We start from the raw sequence: 24,479 nt of genomic DNA on the forward strand, positions 1-24,479 counted from the left end.
GACACAGAGAGCTGCAGACACAGAGAGCTGCAGACCCCTGAGGCTCCACAAAACTATCACTGGAGCAGTTCTGTGACTACTATCAAACATTTGCTCTGCTCAACAGTACATAACTATACAACAAGATAAATAGGGCAGGTTGACGTAAACATACAGGTTGTGATACAGAGCTGAATGTGTTGTATTGCATGACTGGGGTTGTCTGTCTGGGGGCAGGGTAGCTGTAGATTGTCTCCGTGTTTTGAGAGCTGATGCTCTTAAAGCCTGGTATAGTTTGTGTTGACACTTTATTTATTGATGATGAATGTTGGTGCTTCTCAGCTGCTGATTTCATGTACATCTTTAACACACTCTGGCTGTAAGATGCATGTGTTTATTTTTATCTCTATTTACAATCTTTAATCAACACCTCAGTATTTAGTTGAACAGTATCTTCTACACTCAACTTTGCAGTTTCTTTGGGCAAAAATGATGTGTGTGTTCTGTTAGATCACATGTAGATAAGAGGCCTTGGTGTCAGTTCCGATGACGTTCCGTGCAGAACAACGGTAGAACCCTGTGTCTCTGCTGGTCGGGTTCTGGATCACCAGGGAACCCTGAGGACTCAGGTACCGGTTCCCATAGAGACGGGCCTGACCTGTGACCCTGAGCTGGGATTGGTCCGGCATCTCCCAGGTGATGGTCGCTCTGGGGGTTGCTATGACGTAGCAGGTTAGCTGAACGGCAACACCAGGACGGGTGTAGGTGAGGGGAGGGGGTCCGTTGGTGATGCGAGGGGGGTAGGCGATGACAATCACTGGAACTGTCAGGATAGATGATGTATCCTGATTGGTGGATCGGCAGGAGTAGGTCCCCCTGTCAAACACAGATACCTGCTGCACCGTCAGAGTCCCGTCATCCAGGACTGAGTACCGACCCGTCCCTGCCGCCTGGCCCCGAGACACGACCACCCCGCTTGGCAACTTCCAGGTCAGAGACTCTGTCTGGCTGGAACCCTGACTGGGGCTGTCTGTCTGGGGGCAGGGTAGCTGTAGATTGTCTCCGTTGATGATGCTGACCAGAGAGCCTGATATGCTGGTGACCACAGGCTTCCTTTCCAGGACAACACTCCTCCCTGCCTCTGGCACTGGGCCTCTTGGATGAGGTGTGTCCACTTGGACTGGGACTCCTGGCAGAGGGTTCTCTGTGCTGACTGGGCCTCCTAAGTGAGGTTTCTCATTGGTGACTGGGCTTGTAGGGCGAGGTGTCTCCTGGCGAGATTTCACTATGGTCACTGGGCCTCTGTGGCGAGGTGTCTCCTCTCTGTCTGGGCCTCCTGAGCGAAGTTTCTCTCTGCTGACTGGGACTACTGGATGAGGTTGTTCTGGGCCTACTGGGCGAGGTTGCTCTTTGCTAACTGGGCCTACTGGGAAAGGTTTATCTGTGGTCACTGGGCCTCTGGAGTGAGGTGTGTCCTTTGTGTCTGAGACCTCCAGGTGTACCATTATCCGAGCCTCACCCCTCTCGCCACGATTGACACACACCAGCATGCCGGAGTCGCTTGCCCTCACCCCCCTCAGCTCCAGGGTTCCATTCCGGTGCACGGTGAGTCTGCTGCCATAGTAGGGCACCGGGAGAACCCCGTTACCGGGCAGCAACCAGGCCAGGCGGGGGAGAGGGAAGCCCTGGGATGGACATGGCAGAAGAACTGTCTGGCCTCTAACTGCTGAGACCTTTTGGTCCCCTACTTTACAGTCTCCATTACTACTGACACAATTACCTGCACTGACCCTATGATCCCTCCCTGCAGACTGACTGATGGAGATCACAGCACTCAGTCCACTACCACTAACAACAGCTATCTGTCTGTCTGCCCCATTGATCCCACCCCCAGCTCCATTGAGAGTGAAGCTGGGTTGTGTCACCATCACCTCCACCCCCATCACCTTGCTCCTCTCCCCAGCAGCATTGCTGGCTCGGCAGGTGTAGTTTCCTCCGTCAGCCCCTCTAGCCCCCTGGATCACCAAGGACCCGTCTTGCTGCACCACAACCGGCCCTGATGCTTCCACTGGGAGGACACGATTCATTGGAGAGAGCCATGTGATCGTAGGGACAGGCTCTCCTTTAGCCCCACAGTTCAGAGCCACTGTGCCCCCTTGTTGCACCTTGATGACCTCATATTTGGTACTGGGGAAGGAGGGAGGTGAGGCGAGGACTTTGACCATCACACTCATAGTGTCCCTCCCCCCATGGTTCTCAGCGTGGCAAACATACTCCCCCTCCTCCCCCATCCCCACCGAGGGGAGGAACAGTGTTCCATTGTCAAAAACCACCAGTCGCCGGCTGCGCCTCCCTCTCTCTTCCACCTGCAACAGGACACTTTTCACTGAGGTTCCATCCGGGAGGCTCCATCTTACCGCGGGGTCGGGCTGGCCGGTCGCCAGACAGTCTACCTTTAGAGCTGCTCCGTACGATACCACCTTCTGATTTGATGGCTGCTTTGGCTCAATCTTAGCAGGCTTTGTTGCCACGGTGACCTGGAGGAGGCGGAAGTCATCAGCCATCTTATTTCGCGCGACACATAAATAGTCCCCCCCGTCTTTCTCCGTCACGGACTGGATATACAGCGTTCCATTACTGTGCACCTTTATCCTCTTGTCAAAACTGGAAATACAACACAGAGAGGATAAGGTTAGCTAAGCACAAGACACAGAAACTGAGTGGACAAAACATTAGAAACAACTGCTCTTTCCATGACAGTAGCTAGGTTTCCTTCCGTCACAGTCACTAGCTTTCCATGACAGTAGCTAGGTTTCCTTCCGTCACAGCAACAGATTTTCATGCAATTATTCTAGAATCTGCATTAAGAAAATATCCAAATTTTCCCACCAGTGGCATGTTTCCACCAAATGGACTTGTTGTGGATAAAAATCAGTGCGTGATGACATAGTTCACACAAAATGTACTTTTTCGCTTAAGATTTCATGTACCAAATCAAAATCTAAAGTTCAATGTGTTTCAATCGCATTTTCAACTCTTTGTCACAAAAACTGTTGCCTTAAATAGCAAATGTGTCAACTCTGGTCTCATCACATACGCTCCAGCCAACAGTTCTCAGATACAGTGTCGGTATTGTGTGTTGGTTGGTTCGTCTACATGATGAGATTATTATGGATAAGAGCAAGAATATTTTTATTTGTCAAATGGCAGTCAAGGATCGATCATCTTGTCACCAGAATAAGAACCTCAATATTTATTGGAAAGGAGCGTCAAGATCACCGTGCACTTTGACCACTCTGTGAAGTTCATAAGTTATTTCATCTGTAGCCTACTAAACTGCATGCTTTCCAGAGTCCTAGTGGGAGGACCTCACACCATATCATTGCATGACTCCAAATTGACCTCAATGTGATGGTTATTCTACCACCATTTCCTGCACAATTAATTTTACAGACACAAAAAGACCCCACCATGTCCAAAGAACAAATAATCTGTCTGCATTTATACAATTACACCGAAACTTCCTTTCCATCACAGCTGTCGTGATTTTGTTTTTATATGACTTTACTTGCATAAAAACTGTGGATGGAAACTTGGTTATAGACTGACCAGGTGAATCCAGGTGAAAACTATGATCCCTTATTGACGTCACTTGTTAAATCCACTTCAGTTAGTGTAGATGAAGGGGAGGAGACAGGTTAAAGAAGGATTTTTAAGCCTTGAGACAATTGAGACATGCATTGTGTATGTTTGCCATTCAGAGTGTGAATAGATTGAACAGATTTAAGTGCCTTTGAACAGGGTATGGTAGTAGGTGCCATGCGCACCGGTTTGAGTGTGTCAAGTACTGCAACGCTGCTGTTTTTTCACGCTCAACAGTTTCCCAAATGGTCCACCACCCAGCCAACTTGACACAACTGTGGGAAGCATTGGAATTAGGGCTGTTCTGGGGGCAAAAGGGTGTGCAACTCAATATTAGGAAGGTGTTCCTAATGTTTTGTACAAACTAGACCAGGAATGGGCGACTTTGATGGGGGTGGGGGCCACAAAAAACTGAACTCCTCATGAGGGACCGCAGTGGCTCGCGAGTCTGACATGCAGTCAGAGATGGCCCTAGCCTTTTGACAGTGGAGAGAAGTTTTGGGGTTCATTTCCTGCAATTCCAACAATTTTGCCCTGGGGCATGTGTGGGAGAAAATATTGCAGTTTTAAAGCAAGTTTTCTGCAATTCTACACATTTTGCCATGAGGTGGAGAGAAGATTTAGCAATTTTATAACTAATTTCATGCAATTATACACATTTTTCCATGAGGCGTAGTGAAAATGTTTCTGTTTTACAGCTAATTTGGACTCGATTAAAAATATTGGTAATCAATAAGGACAAACACGCACCTGTAACGGGCATCCACTAGTTTCTTGCCAGGTACCCTCCAGACCACTCTAGGCTCTGGGTTGCCGGTTGCTGAACAGTAAAGGAGCAGAGATTCACCATATATGACTATAGAACTGGATGGAGAGGTGGAGAGGATCCTAGCCTTACTGAGGGGGGAGGAGGGTGGGAGGGGAGGGTTAAGGACGGGGGAGGAGGGGGGGAGATCAAATTTACTGTTGATGGAAGAGAAGGTCATTTTATCCATGGAGACAACTTCTCCTCCTCCTCCATCTCCAGTCACCTCCACCCTCACCGTCCTCTTATCCCCGCCCACCGCATTAGTCGCCAGGCACTCGTAGCTCCCAGAGTCCTTAGTGGCTAGCTTGCGTATCAACAAGGTGGCATTGGGGAGGACAAACAGGTTCCCGTTGAGGAATTGAGAGGGGAGCAGAAAGGTGCCGTCAGGTGTCCTCCAGCGGATGGAGGGAGGGGGAGCTCCCCGGGCAGAGCATTGGGCGTAGAGAGGCAAACCAGCGGGCCGGGTTACCTTCTCCTCTCTGGGCTCCTGGATGGCTGGAGGAAGAGAGGACACATGGAGTCGGACTGACAGACTGCCAGCCCCTGCTAGGTTGGAGGCTACACAGCGATACAGTCCTCTGTCTGCTGGGCCGGCCACCAAGATACGCAGAGTACCATTAGGGAATATAGACACCCGGGGGTGAGTTCCAAGGGCAGGGTTGGGGTTAGGGTCAGGGGTTAGGACGGAGAGGTCAGGTAGCACCCAGGACAGCAGAGGAACCGGCACCCCCTGAGCCCGACACTCTAACCTCACTTCACCCCCCTGGTGCACCGTTGCATCTCTGTGGTTGGGTAGCTGAATCCGGGGTGGGTGGGACCAGACCTCCAGGGTCACCATGGCACGGTCCAGGCCCACAGAGTTCTGTGCGCTGCAGATGTATGTCCCCTGGTCCTGGACCTGCACGCTCCGGATGAGAAAGGTTCCGTTGGGTAGGACCTGGAAACGCTCTGCCTTGTAGTCCAGTGACATCACAGCTCCTGGGACAGACAGAAATACATATTGAGTGGCATATTGTGTGTAAGAGTGGCATTAGTGAATGTATTGAGTAAAGTGTGGGTATGACAAAGTAAATTTTGTGTATATGTGAGTGACAGTAGAATGTATTGTGTGTATAACTGAGAGTAGTGTGTGTAGCGTACCTGTGGAGACCTTGGTCCAGGTGATTGTTGGAGGAGGCTGTCCAATGGCCTCGCAGGGCAGGAGGGCATCAATCTCAGCTGGGACAGACATGGGGCGCATGTGAGGTGGAGCGATACGGGGCCGGACACGCAAGACGGAGGTCTGAGGGGGACGTTGGGCAGTCACACTATGGGCTGGAGACGCGGGAGGGGAATGAGGAAGGGTGGACTCAGGGTTGAGTCCAGCCTGACTGTCTGTGGTGGGTGGGGAGGTCTTTGGGGAGCTGGAGGGAGCTCTGGTGGTGGGGACTACAGAGGAAGGGATCTCTAAAATGTCTGGGAGAAGAAGTTTGGGCTTGATAGGGTGTGGTAGAGAGGGTGTGTGTTTTATAGGGGGTGGCGTTTGAAGTGGAGTTCTCACTGGGTCAGGCCTAGTGATGACATAAGGGTGCCGGCTGCTGGAGTGTTGTGAGTAGGTGGGGTAAGATGGGGGGCGGTAGCGACTACCATGTGAGTCTGGGATGGAGTTTACTCCTGGGTTCCTCCAGACTATTGTACTAGTAAGAGTGGTAGTAGTAGTGGGAATAGTAGTAGTAGTTGTAGGGATAGTGGTAGTAGTTGTAGGAATAGTGGTAGTAGTTGTAGGTATAGAGGTAGTAGTTGTAGGTATAGTAGTAGTAGTTGTAGGAATAGTGGTAGTAGTTGTAGGTATAGTAGCAGTAGTTGTAGGAATAGTAGCAGTAGTTGTAGGAATAGTGGTAGTAGTTGTAGGAATAGTGGTAGTAGTTGTAGGTGTAGTGGTAGTAGTTGGAGGTATGGTGGTAGTAGTTGAAGGTATAGTGGTAGTAGTTGTAGGAATAGTGGTAGTAGTTGTAGGAATAGTGGTAGTAGTTGTAGGAATAGTTATAGTGGTAGTTCTTCTAATAAAAGTGATGACTGTAGAGGAGGTGATGGCTGAAGCAGTGATAGCTGCTGTATTAGCTGTAGTTGGGGGCAGTAGTTGTTTTGTAGATGAAAAAGAGCTGTCTATTTCTGACTCTGGCTGTCTCTCCTCTGGTTCATCAGGTGCTAGATAGACTGGTTCTATCTTATTGGGTTCTTCTTCAGTAATTGGGTAAAGTGGTTCTATCTCACTGGGTTCTTCATCAGTTGCTGGTGGTTCTATCTCACTGGGTTCTTCTTCATCAGTTGCTGGTGCTTCTATCTCACTGGGCTCTTCATCAGTTGCTGGTGGTTCTATCTCACTGGGTTCTTCTTCATCAGTTGCTGGTGGTTCTATCTCACTGGGTTCTTCTTCATCAGTTGCTGATGGTTCTATCTCACTGGGTTCTTCTTCATCAGTTGCTGGTGGTTCTATCTCAGTGGGTTCTTTTTCAGTTGCTGGTGGTCCTATCTCACTGAGTTCTTCCTTGGTTTCTGGGTAGAGTGGTTCTATCTCACTGGATTCTATCTCACTGGGTTCTTTCTCAGTACCAGTAGGTGTTGTTCCACCTGGTGTGGTTCCAGACCGCGTGGTAGTTGCTTTGATATCCTCTGGGTTGTGTTGGTTGAAGACAGATGGATCCTGTTCTTTTAGAGTGGCCCCGACCTGACCCTCTGTTATAGCATAACTCTGTTTTTCTGTGTGACTGTGAGTGACTGTGGGTGTATGTTTGCCTATGTGTGTGCTAGTGTGTGTGCGTGTGTGTGTGATAGTCGCTTGGGACCTGTCAGGGAGCCGAGCAGCAGTGTTTGTTAAGTGAGTCACCCTGTCTGTGTATGTCTGGGGCGAAGGGGGCGAGGCAGAAAGGAAGGCAGGGGGGGAGACAGATGTGCTTGATGGAGCAGTGATCCTAGTTAAGGATGGAGTAGTAGTAGTAGTAGTAGTAGTAGTAGTAGTGCTTATAGTAATGGTTGTAGCAGGTGCTGTCAGTTTCCTGGGCTTTGTAAGTGCTGCTCTGGTGGTAGTGGGACTTAAGTTATTCTGGAGAGGGGAGGTTGGACCTGGGGCGCTTTGGTGGGGCATGGGTCGTCCTCTGAGTCTGTTGATGCGTCTCCTCTGGCCAGGCCTATTGCTGGCATTCCAGGGGCTTCTGGGTCGCGACGGAACAGAGTTGGAGAACATTACCTTTCCAGAGTTTGTTGTTCGAGTCCTCTCCCCCTCACCTGTAGTCCGTACAGGGATAACACTCTGTCTCCTTTCCTCTGCGCTAGTGCAATTGACATTGGAGGTTGGCTTTGTGCTTTTAAGAGAACCCTCTGTCTCTGTTTCTGTCCCTGTCTCTGTGTCTGTGTTTGACTTAGGTTTCTGGGGGAAGTTATTGCTCGGATCTGAAGTGTTTGGTGTCTCTGGGGCCACTCTATCCTTTGTTAGCAGATCTGGGATTAGTGATGTATGGGTGAGGTTTAACCACTCTTCCTGTAGACTGAGGACATCTATGGAAGAACTCTTTGAGGTATCAGCCTCTGAGTCCAATACAAGACGTTGATCAGAGTTTCTTCCCACGCTTACCTCTGGTGTGCCGTTTGGTAATGTCGTGTCTGTATGTATTCTGGTTGTCTGTGTTTTACTTGTCTGTATTCTCTCTGTCTGTATTTTGTCTGGCTGTGTACTTTCTGGCTGTATGCTGCCTGGATTTGTTCTGGTTGTGTGATTGCTTTCTGTATGTCTGCTATTTGTCTGTATTCTGGTTGACTGTGCTCTAGTTGGGATTGAGGTGGTTGTCTGTGCTTCAATTGGGGTTGAGGTGGTTGTCTGTGATTCAGTTGGGGTTGAGGTGGTTGTCTGTGCTTCAGTTGGGGCTGAGGTGGATGTCTGTGCTTCAGTTGGGGTTGAGGTGGTTGCCTGTGCTTCAGTTGGGGTTGAGGTGGTTGTCTGTGCTTCAGTTGGGGCTGAGGTGGTTGTCTGTGCTTCAGTTGGGGTTGAGGTGGTTGTCTGTGCTTCAGTTGGGGCTGAGGTGGTTGTCTGTGCTTCAGTTGGGGTTGAGGTGGTTGTCTGTGCTTCAGTTGGGGCTGAGGTGGTTGTCTGTGCTTCAGTTGGGGTTGAGGTGGTTGTCTGTGCTTCAGTTGGGGCTGAGGTGGTAGTATGTGCTCTTGTTGGGGGTGGTACATACAGGGAGTCTGTGATTTTAGGGGCAGTCCTTTCACGTATCTTAGTCAGCAGGTCGGCCCATTTCTGAGGGTCTATTTTGTGCTTGGCCAGGTTAAAGCTCCGCCGACCCTCCAACCTGTTCCTCCTCTGCTCCACAGGGAAGCCTCTCCTCAAGGGCTTCTTGCCCTTTTGGGGTGGTCTGCTTCCCTCCACCCTCACCATGTGGGATCTGATGGGGGGACGCCATGTCCTGTTGTAACCTGCCCTGGTGGGCAGTATGTTCTCCCCCTCATCATCTCCTGACCCCCCCCCTTCAATCTCCTCACCCCCTAGAGGGGCTCGTACCCTGTTGGACACCCCCGCCGCAGATTGTGGCCTCATGGGATATCTCATACGTGATGAGGTGTCAGAAGGACGCGGGGTGAGCGTCAGTCTGGTGGAGAGAGAGTCAGCACCGTACTGGTTCACCGCTACACACCGGTACAGGCCTGCATCTCCCAGCGCAGGGATGGGGAGAGACAGGGTACCGTTGGCCAAGACAGTAACCTCTGCCTCGTCCTTTCTCCTCCCCTCGTTCCTACTCCCTACCACTCTCCCACCAGGAAGAACCCAGTTCACCTCAACCCTCGGTGTACCAGAGGCCTCGCACGGCAGACTGACAGGGTCTCCAACCAATCCAGTCACAGCCGGGCCTAGCTCCTCCCCTGGGAGAGGATTGGATGATTCTACCACCGCCAGACGGAGGGGGAGGACATCAACATCTCCCCCCGCCCGGGCCACGCAATAGTACAGTCCAGCATCAGAGTGATACACTCTCTGCAGGACCAGCCCCTGGCCAGACACCCGGACCCTACCATCTGAGCTGCGGTAGGGAGAGGAGACTGTTGAACCATCTGGGAAAACCCATTGGAGCCTGTGGTCTCCAGTGCTTAGGTCTCCAATAGAGCTGAGGACAGGGCAGGGCAGGTGGATCTGTCTCTCTGCAGCTGTAGTAAAAGCTGTGTGGGTGTGGTTGGTCTGGACGAGGACCCAGGAGTGTGGGGATGGGGGGTCTGGGGGAGCAGACACCAGGGTGGACAGGGTCAGTTTAACCCTGTGGGCGCTGGACTGAGCTCTGTTGAGCTCTAGACTGACATGGGGCTGCAGTAACCAGGCAGGCTGGGCTTGAATACTGGCCCTGACCCCTGTATAGTAGTAGCCCTCCTTCTCTGCTGTCTGTCTGTACCTGAAGGACAAGAAAGGACAGATTTGATCTATGTGTTGGGGTTACAACAAAATTGTACAGGTAAAGAGGAAAATAACACAGGAATGTGTCTTGTGTGTTTCTGTATTTTCATACCTGTAGGCAAGTCTTGGGGCTTTACTCAACATTATTTCTCTTTGAAGCCTGACAGGCGTCTCACTGTAGTAGGCCAGCAGCCTCCACAGCCTCTCATAGCCATGCCCATCCACCCCACAGTCCAGGGAGAGGGAGAGGGAGATGGGGATGGAGGAGGAGGAAAGGTGTGGTGGGGTAATGTCAGGAGTCTGTGAGGAGTGTGTGATGTTACACTTCAGATCAACAGCATTCCCCTGTTGGTCAGACATCCCCAGGGAGGCGTTGCCTAAAGCCTCTCTAAAGGTTTCTATTGGTTGAACTTCGCCATCCTCCTGAGATGGGGTTCTGGGATTGGTGGAGATGACAGGCGAGGTGCAGGATAGGTCTTTCTGCTGCAAAAGGCCACGACCCTTCATGTGTTTGGGTGAGGCACAGACCAGGCAATGCGGCCCCGGACATTTCAACACCCCTGAGAGAGAAGAGAAGAATCAGTATTTCCTCACCCAAATAAGCATCCCAATTCCATTGAATCTGATTGAGACTCAGTAGGTAGCAGTGGAGGCTCCTCAGAGGAAGAAGAGGCGGACCATAAATATTAAAATTGTAAAACATTTAAAAAGTTATCAGTTTTAGATAAAACTATACTCAATATATTTACATCACCAAATAATTTATTAACACACTGTTTTGCAATGAAGGTCTACAGTAGCCTCAACAGCACTCTCTAGGGTAACACCATGGTGTAGTCGGAGGACAGCTAGCTTCCATCCTCCTCTGGGTACATTGACTTCAATACAAAACCTAGGAGGCTCATGGTTCTCACCCCTTTCCATAGACCAACACTGTAATTATGACAACTTCCAGAGGACATCCTCCAACCTATCAGAACTCTTGCAGCATGAACTGACATGTTGTCCATCCAATCAAAGGATCAGAGAATTAGTCTAGTACTGAAAGCATAAGCTACAGCTAGCTAGCATAAAAAGTGGTGAGTAGTTGACTCAAAGAGAGACAAAGACATTAGTTGACAAAGACAAATGAATTTATTCCAAAATTAAGGAGAAGCAAGAGAGAGGGAGATTTTGTTTTTTTTATTACATTGTTTCACTTACTTAGCTAGAAAATGCAGCTAGCTAGTTTAGCCTACTCCAACACCCTACTCAAACAGAGGGATGCTTTATTAGCTAGCTGGCTATGCTTATCAAACACAACACTGGAACTCTTCCAAGTCAAGGTAAACTTTTGGTTTTACTAAATTATTGCACTAGGGCCCGCCGGTGTAAGTGCTAAACTACTTACTGACTGTAAACTGTAACGTTACTGCATGATTGTAGCGTGTTTACTAATGCGTTAGGTCTATTAGCTATGTTGACTATGGCGTTTCTTTAGGCAATATGTGGACAACGATGTAGGCTGTCTGTAGCGGTTATGATGTGATTTGGCTTGGAAAGGTTTTTTCACCTGGTCACATATAGCTGATGTGTTGTGCATTGAAGTCCACAAGCAAAGGGAAAGGGTGAGAGGAGGAGGGTGCATAGATGCGAGAAGGAATACAACGAGGCTGCTATGAAAGTGAACTGTGTTTACACGTGATCAGGGGTGTGTTCCTTGTTTTATTTAATTTTATTTAACCAGGTAGGCCAGTTGAGAACAAGTTCTCATTTACAACTGCGACCTGGCCAAGATAAAGCAAAGCAGCCCAATAAAAACAACAACACAGAGTTACACATGGGACAAACAGACATACAGTCAATAACACAATAAAAAAAGGACATTCCACCGATTCTGTTGAAAAACGTTTCTTAAACTGAAGCAAACGGAACGAAATGGGGATAAACATACCTGAATTTGTCCAATAGAAACTCTCGTTTGCAACTGTTGGACTAATGATTTCAACCTAGATCAGCTAGATGCAGGCAAGAGTGTGCAAGGCGGTATTGAATATGTCACTGTCTGTCCATGTGTCACTGTGTGCTATGTTGTAAACTTTCATTCATAGGCTAAGTTGTACCAACCTCATGATGGGTAAAGGGAAAATTTGAGTATCATGTAGTAGCCTAAACCTATCGCTGTTACATTTAACTGGGTGAATGGAATATGAATGATAGTCATTCAATATGCTGTAATAGAAATAAGGCCATGCTCATGAATAAAAAAAAAAGTCCTTTCTCATCTTAAACAGCACCAACAGTCACTAGTAGGTAGGAATGTGCTTCTTCACCTACTCCTGCTCCCTCCCTCTGGCGCTCCACATCCCCGGTCAACCCACATTGCGCACACCTGCTTTCCATCTTTACGCACACCTGGACTTCATCACCATCCTGATTACTTTCCCTTCATATAGTCTTCAGTAGCCTCTGTAATCAGGCAGTATTGGTTACATTCAGTACGCTTCTCCTGTTTTGTTTATCTTCATGATTATTAAACTCACCTTCTGCACCTGCTTCCTGCATATACGTTACACATATGTGGATACATGGGCTCTGATATGGTACATTTTACATACACTGGTTGGAGTCCTTTAAACTCATTTTAAAACCACTCCACAAATGTATTGTTAACAAACTATAGTTTTGGCAAGTCGGTTAGGACATCTACTTTGTGCATTACACAAGTCATTTCTCCAACAATTGTTTACAGACAGATTATTTCACTTAAAATTCACTGTATCACAATTTCAGTGGGTCAGAAGTTTACATACACTAAGTTGACTGTGCCTTTAAACAGCTTGTCTTTAGGCTTTAGAAGCTTCTGATAGGCTAATTGACATCATTTGAGTCAATTGAAAGTGTACCTGTGGATGTATTTCAAGGACTACCTTCAAACTCAGTGCCTCTTTGCTTGACATCATGGGAAAATCAAAAGAAATCAGCCAAGACCTCATAAAAAAAATTGTAGACCTCCACAAGTCTGGTTCATCCTTGGGAGACATTTCCAAACACCTGAAGGTACCACGTTCATCTGTACAAACAATAGTACCCAAGTGTAAACACCATGGGACCACGCAGCCGCCATACCGCTCAGGAAGGAGACACGTTCTGTCTCCTAGAGATTAAGGTACTTTGGTGCGAAAAGTGCAAATCAATCCCAGCAACAACAGCAAAGGACACTGTGAACATGCTGGAGGAAACAGGTACACAGGTATCTATATCCACAGTAAAACGAGTCCTACAAAGTCAATGTATTGGAGTGGCCATCACAAAGCTCTAACCTCAATCCTAGGGGTAAAACTGAAAACGCGTGTGCTAGAAAGGAGGCCTACAAACCTGACTCAGTTACACCAGCTCTGTCAGGAGGAATGGACCAAAATTCACCCAACTAATTGTGGGAAGCTTGTGGAAGGCTACCCGAAACGTTTAACCCAAGTTAACCAATTTAAAGACAATGCTACCAAATACTAATTGAGTGTATGTAAACGTTTGACCCACTGGGAATGTGATGAAAGAAATAAAAGCTGAAATAAATCATTCTCTCTACTATTATTCTGACATTTCACATTCTTAAAATGAAGTGGTGATCCTAACTGACCTAAAACAGGGAATTTTTACTAGTATTAAATGTCAGGAATTGTGAAAAACTGAGTTTAAATGTATTTGGCTAAGGTAAATGTAAACTTCCAACTTCAACTGTATATACAGCATTGGTTGAATAGGATGGCATTGACTAAAATACAGTGTACATATGAAATTAGTAAAACAGTAAACATTATCAAAGTGACCAAAGATTCCACGTCTATGTACATTGGGCAGCAGCTGTTGTTCTCAGGGCATGGGCTGGGTGGGTGTGTGTCCTTTATTTCTCTGTTCCAGCTCTGACTCTCTCTCTCTATCTGAGATGTCTCTGTTGTAGATACAGTGCATTCAGAAAGTATTCAGACCCCTTCTCTTTTTCCACATTTTGTTACGTTACAGCCTTATTCTAAAATGGATGAAATTATATTTTTCCTCATCAATCCACAGACAATACCCCATCATGACAAAGTGAAAACAGGTTTTTAGAAAACAAAAATACCTTTTTTTACATATGTAACGTTCGTTGTCCTCGTCTGAGGAGGAGTAGGAGAGATCGGACCAATATGCAGCGTGGTACATGTCCATGTCAATTTATTCAACAGGCTACCTAAGTATGATTCTCAATCAGAGACAACGAACGACACCTACCTCTGATTGAGAACCATACCAGGCCAAACACATAAACACAACCTAGAAAAACATTGACTACCCACCCCAACTCACGCCCTGACCCTACTAACACCAAGACAAAATAAAGGAAGGAAGGTCAGAACGTGACAGTACACCCCCCCCCCCCAAAAGGTGCAGACTCTAGCCGCAAAACCTGAACCTATAGGGGAGGGTCTGGGTGGGCGTCTGTCCGCGGTGGCGGCTCTAGCGCGGGACGTGGACCCACTCCATCATAGTCTTGGCCCACTTAAGTGGCGCCCCTGGCGCGGCAACCCCCGAATGGACGGGTGATTCCGGCAGCACCGGACAGGCAGGAGACTCCGGCAGCTCCGGACTGACGGGCGGCTCCGGCAAGCTCCGGACTGACGGGCGGCTCCGGCAAGCTCCGGGCTGACGGGCGGCTCCGGCAAGCTCCGGGCTGACGGGCGGCTCCGGCAAGCTCCGGACAGACGGGCGGCTCCGGCAAGCTCCGGACAGACGGGCGGCTCCGGCAAGCGCTGGACAGGAGGGAGACCCCGGCAGCGCTGGACAGGAGGGAGACTCTGGCAGCACTGGACAGGCGGGAGCACCGGGAGGAAGGAGACGGAGAGACAGCCTGGTGCGTGGGGCTGCCACCGGAGGCCTGGTGCGTGGAGGAGGCACCGGATAGACCGGGCCGTGGAGGCGCACTGGAGGTCTCGAGCACCGAGCCTGCACAACCTTTCCTGGCTGGATACTCACCGTAGCCCGGCCAGTGCGGCGGGGTGGAACAGACCGCACTGGGCTGTGCTGGCGAACCGGGGACACCGTGCGTAGGGCTGGTGCCATGTACCCCGGGCCGAGGAGACGCACTGGAGACCAGATGCGCTGAGCCGGCTTCATAGCACCTGGCTCGATGCCCACTCTAGCCCGGCTGATACGAGGCGCTGTGATGTAACGCACTGGGCTATGCCTGTGCACTGGGGACACCGTGCATCTCACGGCATAACACGGTGCCTGCCTGGTCCACCTCTCTCCACGGTAAGCATAGGGAGTTGGCTCAGGTCTCCTGCCTGACTTAGCCACACTCCCCGTGTCGCCCCCCAATAATTTTTTGGGGCTGCTGCCTCTCGTCCCTTTTGCGCTGCCATGCTAGCTCCTCAAAATGCCACCTCTCGGCTTTGGCTGCTTCCAGCTCTTCCCGGGGGCGGGCGATACACCCCAGCCTGTGTCCAGGGTCCCTCTCCGTCCAAAATCTCCTCCCATGTCCAGGAGTCCAGAACTCACTGCTGCCCGATACCACGCTGCCTGGTCCTTGGTTGGTGGGTGAATCTGTAACAGCGTGGTACGTGTCCATGTTAATTTATTCAACAGAACACTAAACAAAATAACCCCGGAGAATGAAACGAAACAGTTCTGAAAGGTGACATACACTAAACAGAAAACATTCACCCACAAAACACAGGTGGGAAAAGGCTACCTAAGTATGATTCTCAATCAGAGACAACGAACGACACCTGCCTCTGATTGAGAACCATACCATACCAGACCAAACACATAAACACAACCTAGAAAAACGAACACTGCCCACCCCAACTCACACCCTGACCCTACTAAAGGTAAAATAAAAATAACACAAAGACAAAATAAAGGAACTAAGGTCAGAACGTGACAACATAAGTATCAGACTCTTTGCTATGAGACTCAAAATTGAGCTCAGGTACATCCTGTTTCCATTGATCGTCCTTGACATGTTTCTACAACTTGGCGTCCACCTGTGGTAAATTCAATTGATTGGACATGATTTGGAAAAGCACACATCTGTCTATATAAGGTCCCACAGTTGACAGTACATGTCAGAGCAAAAACCAAGCAATTGTCCGTAGAGCTCAGAGACAGGATTGTGTTGAGGGACAGATCTTGGGTAGGGTAACAAAAAATGTCTGCAGCATTGAAGGTCAGCAAGAACACAGTGGCCTCCGTCATTCTTAAATGGAAGAAGTTTGGAATCATAAAGACTCTTCCTAGAGCAGGCCGCCCGGCCAAACTGAGCAATCGGGGGAGAAGGGCCTTGGTCGGGGAGGTGACCAAGAACCTGATGGTCACTCTGACAGAGCTCCGGAGTTCCTCTGTGGAGATGGGAGGACCTTTCAGAAGACAACCATCTCTGCAGCACTCCACCAATCAGGCCTTTATGGTAGAGTGGCCAGACTCTGCCACTCTTCAGTAAACCGCACATGACAGCCTGCTTGGAGTTTGCCAAAAGCCACCTAAAGGACAAGATTCTCTGGTCTGATGGAACCAAGAATGAACTCTTTGGCCTGAATGCCAATCGTCACGTCTGGAGGAAACCTGGCACCATCCCTACGGTGAAGAATAGTGGTGGCAGCATCATGCTGTTGGGATGTTTTTCAACAGCAGGGAATGGGAGATGAGTCAGGATCGAGGGAAAGATGAACAGAGCAAGTACAGAGAGATTCTTGATGAAAACCTGCTCCAGAGCGCTCAGGACCTCATACTGGAGTGAAGGTTCACCTTCCAACAGGACAATGACCCTAAGCACACAGCCAAGACAACGCAGGAGTGGCTTCGGGACAAGTCTCTGAATGTCCTTGAGTGGCCCAGCTAGAGATCGGACTTGAACCCAATCGAACATCTCTGGAGAGACCTGAAAATAGCTGTGTAGCGAAGCTCCCCATCCAACCTGACAGAACTTGAGAGGATCTGCAGAGAAGAATGAGAGAAACTCCCCAAATACAGGTGTGCCAAGCTTGTAGCGTCATACTCAAGAAGAATTCAGGCTGTAATTGGTGCCACAGGTTCTTCAACAAAGTACGGAGTAAAGGGTCTGAATACTTATGTAAATGTGATATTTCAGTTTATTTATTTGAACCTGTTTTTGCTTTTTCATTATGGGGTATTGTGTGTAGATTGATGAGAAGAAAAAAAACACTTTTTAATCAATTTTGGAATAAGGCTGTAACGTAACAAAATGTGTTAAAAGTCAAGGGGTCTGAATACTTTCCGAATGCACCGTATATGAGGTTACCACCAAAAATGCTGCTGGAATTCATATTAGTGTCTGACTGTCTGGCCTGCATTCTGTAATGGCATGATGTCAACAGCACAGAGCAGAGCAGTGGCATAAAAAAGTATGGGCTCATTTCCCTCAGGGGTTTCTGGGCATCGTCTGAATCAGTAGTTTGCGATAGTTCATATTGGGTATGGGAGTCTGTGTGCGTGTGCGTGCATGCGTGTGAGTGTGTGTGCGTGCGTGTGTGTGTGTGTGTAAATGATGTATATGTCTGTGTTGTATGTAGGCCCCTGAGCTGAGACCCTGACTTTTGATCTGAAATCACCATCACCCACTAACTATTTTGTCATTTTTGCAGATTAAAAGTGTTAGAGCTAGTAATGTATCAATATTTATCTTAAAAATGTGCTATGACATAGCAAATGAATATATAGCACCACTTTGGATTTCACCCCCAACTCATCGTTTGGAAGTTTTGATTGACTTGGAGTAAGCTTCTCTTCTTCTCCTGCTTCGACCATGCAATGCGAGTATCAAGTGTAGCAAAAGTGATTGCTGTCCTCTTTATGAAATCATCAACTTTACCATGTATATCTAATAATGACCATATATACTGATTGTTTTAAAAAAACTACCAAAACTTGATGATGGTGAACCTGAACAATCAAAATCAAATTGAATGTAAACCACAATCAGCATATAGCCTGATGAGAGTTGTGTTTCTCCGGCGGTATCTTAGGCTACTTTAAACCTGGACCATTTTCAATAGCACATGTAATAAAAACAACCAAGCAAATTACATTGGCTGTTACTCAACTAATAAAGCCTAATATTGCAAAAGCCATTTTGCATAAATTTGAATGTTGAAGGTGACGTGCAATTGTGCCAGATCATGGCCTACCTTTCATTGGTCAGCGCACATAGCTGCGCACAGCACGCAGTTTGACTAGGCTACTGATATTGCCTGGGGTTTTTCGGCATGGAAAATTACTTGTAGATCAATGACTGTCCACATAATTACATGGTTAGTTTGACACTGAAGGAGAGGACACAGTTGGGTCATTCCATGTGATTTTATCAAGCCATGACACCCACCATGTGAAATCGTTTATGTAGTTAGAAACAGATAAGATCTGAATTCCTGAAACCAAATTTTTTTTAATTAAAAAAATAAAGAAATTAAGCTAATTGATTGTACCCAAATTGGCCATTTTAATTGATAGGATTCATATAATCTTCAATCAATATAGTAACTAACATCATATTTCTACCATATTTCTTCCTAACAATGAGTAAGACATGAGGAATCCCACCCCAATAACCAGTATACAGTGTCAGTTCTCTATGTCTGACAAGTAGTATGGTGCTGCTGCTTGGAGTATTGCTTCTTCAACCTTTATAATGTACTCCCTGTGAATCTGGGGAGGTTTTTTCCCCTGTTCAGAGAAATTAGCCAAATCGCTTGCATTCTATACCATAAATTAGTGTGAAAGTACCAAAGTTTTGCCCACTAGATGCCGCTGTTCCTGCTACTGCCACCATGCCATTTAATCAATGTTGATGGTCTCTTATGTTAATTGAATCTACCACAACATTTTCTTTCCAACTTTGGGTAGGAAACCAACAGCTCATGATGAAAATAAATTGTGTGGTCATCCTTGCAATTCAAACCAGTCCTCCATGAAAGCAATTAAGCTTGTCCTTCTCTTAGACTTAACTTATGTCCAGGAAACGGCCCCTCTTGTGTATGGTTTATTTCTTTAAAAAAGGTCTGGATTAGTTAGACCATTCCTGGTGATTGGCGAACAAGCAAACCATTAGGGAACAGCAGTTCTAATTGTTTCAATATTATGGTCTCCAAAGGTCTTCAATGGTAAAATTCCCAATCACACACTGTATAGTGTTTTGTAACGGTATCAGGTTGGGTTTAATGGAACATTTCACTAATCACGCTACATATAGAGATGTTTTCTTTTCATTTTATTAAAAAACCTATGACTGCCATGCAATGGTTTATAATTGTATTATTTTATTAGGGTTGTCACAACATTTTAATCACTAGCCCAATTCTCCATCAAAGTTTTGAGCTTGTAGGAAAAGTCTTCACATGAGAATTGCACCATATGGATAGCCCTCTCAGAGAGCTGCCATTGTTTGGACTATTCGAGGAGAGTTGGGTTTAAGCATTAGGTTGCTAAGAGAAGGACAAACTGAATTACTTTCATGGAGGACTGGCTTGACCACACCATTTATTTTCGTAATGAGCAAAAGCTATTGGTTTTCTACCCAAAGTTGCAAAGAAAAGTAGGTGTTCCATTTAATAAATCAGCTAAATGTATAAAAGGTTGTGGTGGCAGTAGCAGGAACAGCAGCATTTAGTGGGCAAAACTAGGTACTTTCACATTCATTTATGGTAAAGAATACAAGCGACTTCAACGGCTAATTTCTTTGAACAGGGGAAAAAAACATCACCAGATTCACAGGGAATACAAGGTTGAAGAAGCAATACTCCAAGCAGCAGCTCCATACTACTTGTCAGACACAGAGAACTGATACTGTATACAGGTTGTTAGGATGGGATTAGGTTCTATATTTATTGAAGAGAATATGAATCAGAGGAGGCTGGTGGGAGGAGTTATAGGATGATGGGCTCATAGTCATGACTGGAATGGAATTAATTAAATGGAGTCAAACATGTGGTTTCCATACGTTTGATACCGTTCCATTAATTCCATTCCAGCCCTTACAATGAGCCCATCCTCCTATAGCTTATCTTACCAGCCTCCTCTGAAATGAATCATTCAATTAAAATTGCCAATGTGGGTGAAATCAATTACCTTAATTTCTCAGAAATCAAATTATATTTAAACAAACTAATGCTTCAGGAATGCTCTTCTCTTTCTAACCGAAATGCTTTCAGAACGATCTGAGCGGGTGAGAGTTGAAATCCTCTTTCTTGTGCTTTTGGAGTTGGAATGAAGTAATTTGAGCAACATTTGTTACATTGGGATCGGTTTGAGGCATAGCCGTGGGAAGTAGGGGTGCTGAGGTTGCTGCAGCACCCACTAAAAATAATAATTTAAAAAATATACAGTTGAAGTCGGAAGTTTACATACACTTAGGTTGGAGTCATTAAAACTTGTTTTTCAACCACTCCACAAATTTCTTATTAACAAACTATAGTTTTGGCAAGTCGGTTAGGACATCTACTTTGTGCATGACACAAGTAATTTTTCCAACAATTGTTTACAGACAGATTATTTCACTTATAATTCAGTGCATCACAATTTCAGTGGGTCAGAAGTTTACAGACACTAAGTTGACTGTGCCTTTAAACAAATAGGAAAATTACAGAAAATTATGTCATGGCTTTAGAAGCTTCTAATAGGCTAATTGACATATTTTGAGTGAATTGGAGCTGTCGCTGTGGCCTACCTTCAAACTTCAAACTTCAACTTCAACTGTGTATATATATACTGCTCAAAAAAATAAAGGGAACACTAAAATAACACATCCTAGATCTGAATGAATGAAATATTCCTATTAAATACTTTTTTATTTACATAGTTGAATGTGCTGACAACAAAATCACACAAAAATTATCAATTTATCAACCCATGGAGGTCTGGATTTGGAGTCACACTCAAAATTAAAGTGGAAAACCACACTACAGGCTGATCCAACTTTGATGTAATGTCCTTAAAACAAGTCAAAATTAGGCTCAGTAGTGTGGTGTGGCCTCCACGTGCCTGTATTACCTCCCTACAACGCCTGGGCATGCTCCTGATGAGGTGGCGGATGGTCTCCTGAGGGATCTCCTCCCAGACCTGGACTAAAGCATCCGCCAACTCCTGGACAGTCTGTGGTGCAACGGTGGTGGATGGAGCGAGACATGATGTCCCAGATTTGCTCAATTGGATTCAGGTCTGGGGAACGGGCGGGCCAGTCCATAGCATCAATTCCTTCCTCTTGCAGGAACTGCTGACACACTCCAGCCACATGAGGTCTAGCATTGTCTTGCATTAGGAGGAACCCAGGGCCAACCGCACCAGCATATGGTCTCACAAGGGGTCTGAGGATCTCATCTCGGTACCTAATGGCAGTCAGGCTACCTCTGGCGAGCACATGGAGGGCTGTGCGGCTCCCCAACGAAATGCCACCCCACACCATGACTGAACCACCGCCAAACCGGTCATGCTGGAGGATGTTGCAGGCAGCAGAACGTTCTCCACGGCGTCTCCAGACTGTCACATGTGCTCAGTGTGAACCTGCTTTCCTCTGTGAAGAGCACAGGGCGCCAGTGGCGAATTTGCCAATCTTGGTGTTCTCTGGCAAATGCCAAACGTCCTGCACGGTGTTGGGATGTAAGCACAACCCCCACCTGTGGACGTCGGGCCCTCATACCACCCTCATGGAGTCTGTTTCTGACCGTTTGAGCAGACACATAAACATTTGTGGCCTGCTGGAGGTCATTTTTCAGGGCTCTGGCAGTGCTCCTCCTGCTCCTCCTTGCACAAAGGCGGAGGTAGCGGTCCTGCTGCTGGGTTGTTGCCCTCCTACGGCCTCCTCCATGTCTCCTGATGTACTGGCCTGTCTCCTGGTAGCGCCTCCATGCTCTGGAGACTACGCTGACAGACACAGCAAACCTTCTTGCCACAGCTCGCATTGATGTGCCATCCTGGATGAGCTGCGCTACCTGAGCCACTTGTGTGGGTTGTAGACTCCGTCTCATGCTACCACTAGAGTGAAAGCACCGCCAGCATTCAAAAGTGACCAAAACATCAGCCAGGAAGCATAGGAACTGAGAAGTGGTCTGTGGTTATCACCTGCAGAACCACTCCTTTATTGGGGGTGTCTTGCTAATTGCCTATAATTTCCACCTGTTGTCTATTCCATTTGCACAACAGCATGTGAAATGTATTGTCAATCAGTGTTGCTTCCTAAGTGGACAGTTTGATTTCACAGAAGTGTGATTGACTTGGAGTTACATTGTGTTATTTAAGTGTTCCCATTATTTTTTTGAGCAGTGTATATATATATATATATATATACACCGTATATATATATATATTTTAAAAACACTTAAATACTTGCTGGCTTTCACTAGTCCTATGTTAGCGGACCGATATAGCCATCTGTAGCGCATCAATATAGAAGTCTGTAGCACCCCCAACCTCAAGCATCTTCCCACGGGCTGATATGACCGGGGACCGATGTATATTTGTGAATGTTTCATCCCTAAGACTCTGTATAGGATTAGGGGTTAGTGTAGTGTCATAGGCACCTGGGTGAGAGATGCTCCAGGCCTGCATCCAAGCCATGCTGCAATCGCAGGTCCAAGGGTTGGCCTGCAGAGCCAGGGACTCCAGAAGAGGGGCAGTCCTCAGTGTGTCCCTAGGCAGGATAGTTAGACTGTTGTTGGACACATCCAGATGCCTTGGGAGAGGAGGGGGATAGTCCAGTCACAAATGACACCCTATTCCCTAAGCAGTGCACTACTCTAGTGCACTACTGTTAGGTGTGACCTAAGACTAAGAGTGAATAGATTAATAAATGCACAATTAAGGCACACGAAAACCCACCTGAGGGTGGAGTAGCAGAATGTCTGCAGTAGGGACAGAGTGCAGAAGGCCTGCGGGTGCAGCTGGTGGAGCCGGTTCCCCTGCAGTCGGATCAGTCTGAGGTTGGGGAGGTGGAGCAGGGCCTGGGGGTGCAGGAACTGCAGCTGGTTGTGATCCAGGTGGAGGCGCAGCAGTGAGGACAGGCCTGAGAAGCTCTCTGCTGAGATCTCCCTCAGCTTGTTATAACTTAGCTTCAGGACCTGGGGGAAAGAAATGGATGGATGGAGCAATGAATGAATGAATGAATGATAATTGAAAATGCATGGTATAAACCCCTCCAGTTATAAACAACAATACATATGCATCAATGTGAGTCAAATGAACACAAAAATACAATACAGACTGTGCCTAAGCTCAATAGAACTATGGACATTTGCATCCAATCATTAGCTCATTTGACCCCTCTCCTCTCCATGTCAACTCTATAAGCCTCAGTACCTGAAGTGAGGACAGATCTTGGAACGCTCGGTCGGGAATCTCACGGATGTCATTCCCATGAAGCATCAGCTGCTCCAGCCTCCTCAGACCAGCTAATGAGCTGTCTGGGATCCTGCTGATACTGTTGAACCTTTCAAATACCAGAGAGAAACAGCATCAGCCAATGGGGGGGGGGGGGGGGGGGGGGGGGGGGAGGGGTGTATATATATATATATATATATATATATATATTTATTTATTTATTTGCACAAGCCTTACCCTAGGTTGATGTGTAGTGTATGTTGCGGTAGAAGCTGTGGTATGGTGAGCAAGGACCTGAAGGTGCAGTGTAGTTCAGTGGGCTGGTAGCAGGAGCAGGGCCGAGGGCAGGCACCACCAGGAGACACCAGGGTCACTAACACCACCACCACAGCCAGAGACACACCACACACACTGGGAGCCATCTTCAATAGGAGGGACCCTCACTGCCAATATAGAAATATTTACAGTACCAGTCAAAAGTTTGGACACCTACTCATTCAACGTTTTTTCTTTATTTGTACTATTTTCTACATTGTAGAATAAAAGTGAAAACATCAAAACTATGAAATAACACTCATCAAACCAATGACAAGTGTGCAAAGCTGTCATCAATGCAAATGACAATTGTCCAGTGTACTAGAGGGCTTGATGCCACTGACAAACACAGCACTGACACACATTCTCAATGCTTGTGCTGACATTCCCATGGAAATAAGCCTACAGTCTCAGTCTGTTTATTCTATCGTCCTGATCAGCATTGAAAACGACCACGCTATTTTTGACATTGTTCTGACATTTCAAGGTATGTGAAAAAATGTCAACAGTTGTTCACAAAGGAGAAGAATGAGCTATCTAAAGTACCCAGGTAAAGACAGTTTCAGGTTGGATATTCAATGGATATTCGCCTGTAGCTTTCCTTACATCCACCAACCGCAGTTAGGGACCGTTAACATAGTGACAAATCAAATTTTTCAAATTTCAATAGCTATTTATCCATTACTCCTAAAACTTTCAAAACTGGTTCTAGCTAACCCGATGGCATAGACACACATTGCACACATTAGTTTTTTTGTCGATTTACATCTTGCACTACTTTAAATTATTTCTTTACATTTTTGAATTTCAATAGCTCATTGGTCATATGACCTACTGGACTCAAACAAGGTTCAGAATGTCCACTGACTACCCTTCTATATTGCACACCCTTTAGTTTGTCCATTCATCTCACATGCCTTTATGTGAATTTTTCTAAATTTAAAATTTCAATAGCTCCTTGGTCATGTGACCTAG

The 24,479-nt window shown here is 46.9% G+C and overlaps 1 protein-coding gene across 1 annotated transcript; it reads right to left on the minus strand.

The window, feature by feature from the left end:
* Positions 1 to 174: 174 nt before the first annotated feature.
* Positions 175 to 23,626, minus strand: LOC139380248 (matrix-remodeling-associated protein 5-like). The gene is made up of 8 exons (XM_071122785.1): positions 23,427 to 23,626; positions 23,169 to 23,298; positions 22,692 to 22,930; positions 22,394 to 22,545; positions 9,958 to 10,405; positions 5,570 to 9,843; positions 4,372 to 5,407; positions 175 to 2,643 (listed from the first exon to the last, which is right to left on the minus strand). The coding sequence occupies exons 1-8, from the start codon at positions 23,609 to 23,611 to the stop codon at positions 486 to 488; spliced, it is 8,622 nt and encodes a 2,873-aa protein (XP_070978886.1). The 5' UTR covers positions 23,612 to 23,626; the 3' UTR covers positions 175 to 485.
* Between the last annotated feature and the right edge of the window lie 853 nt (positions 23,627 to 24,479).

Source organism: Oncorhynchus clarkii, chromosome 22 (assembly GCF_045791955.1).
Source record: "Oncorhynchus clarkii lewisi isolate Uvic-CL-2024 chromosome 22, UVic_Ocla_1.0, whole genome shotgun sequence".
Lineage (NCBI taxonomy): Eukaryota > Metazoa > Chordata > Actinopteri > Salmoniformes > Salmonidae > Oncorhynchus > Oncorhynchus clarkii.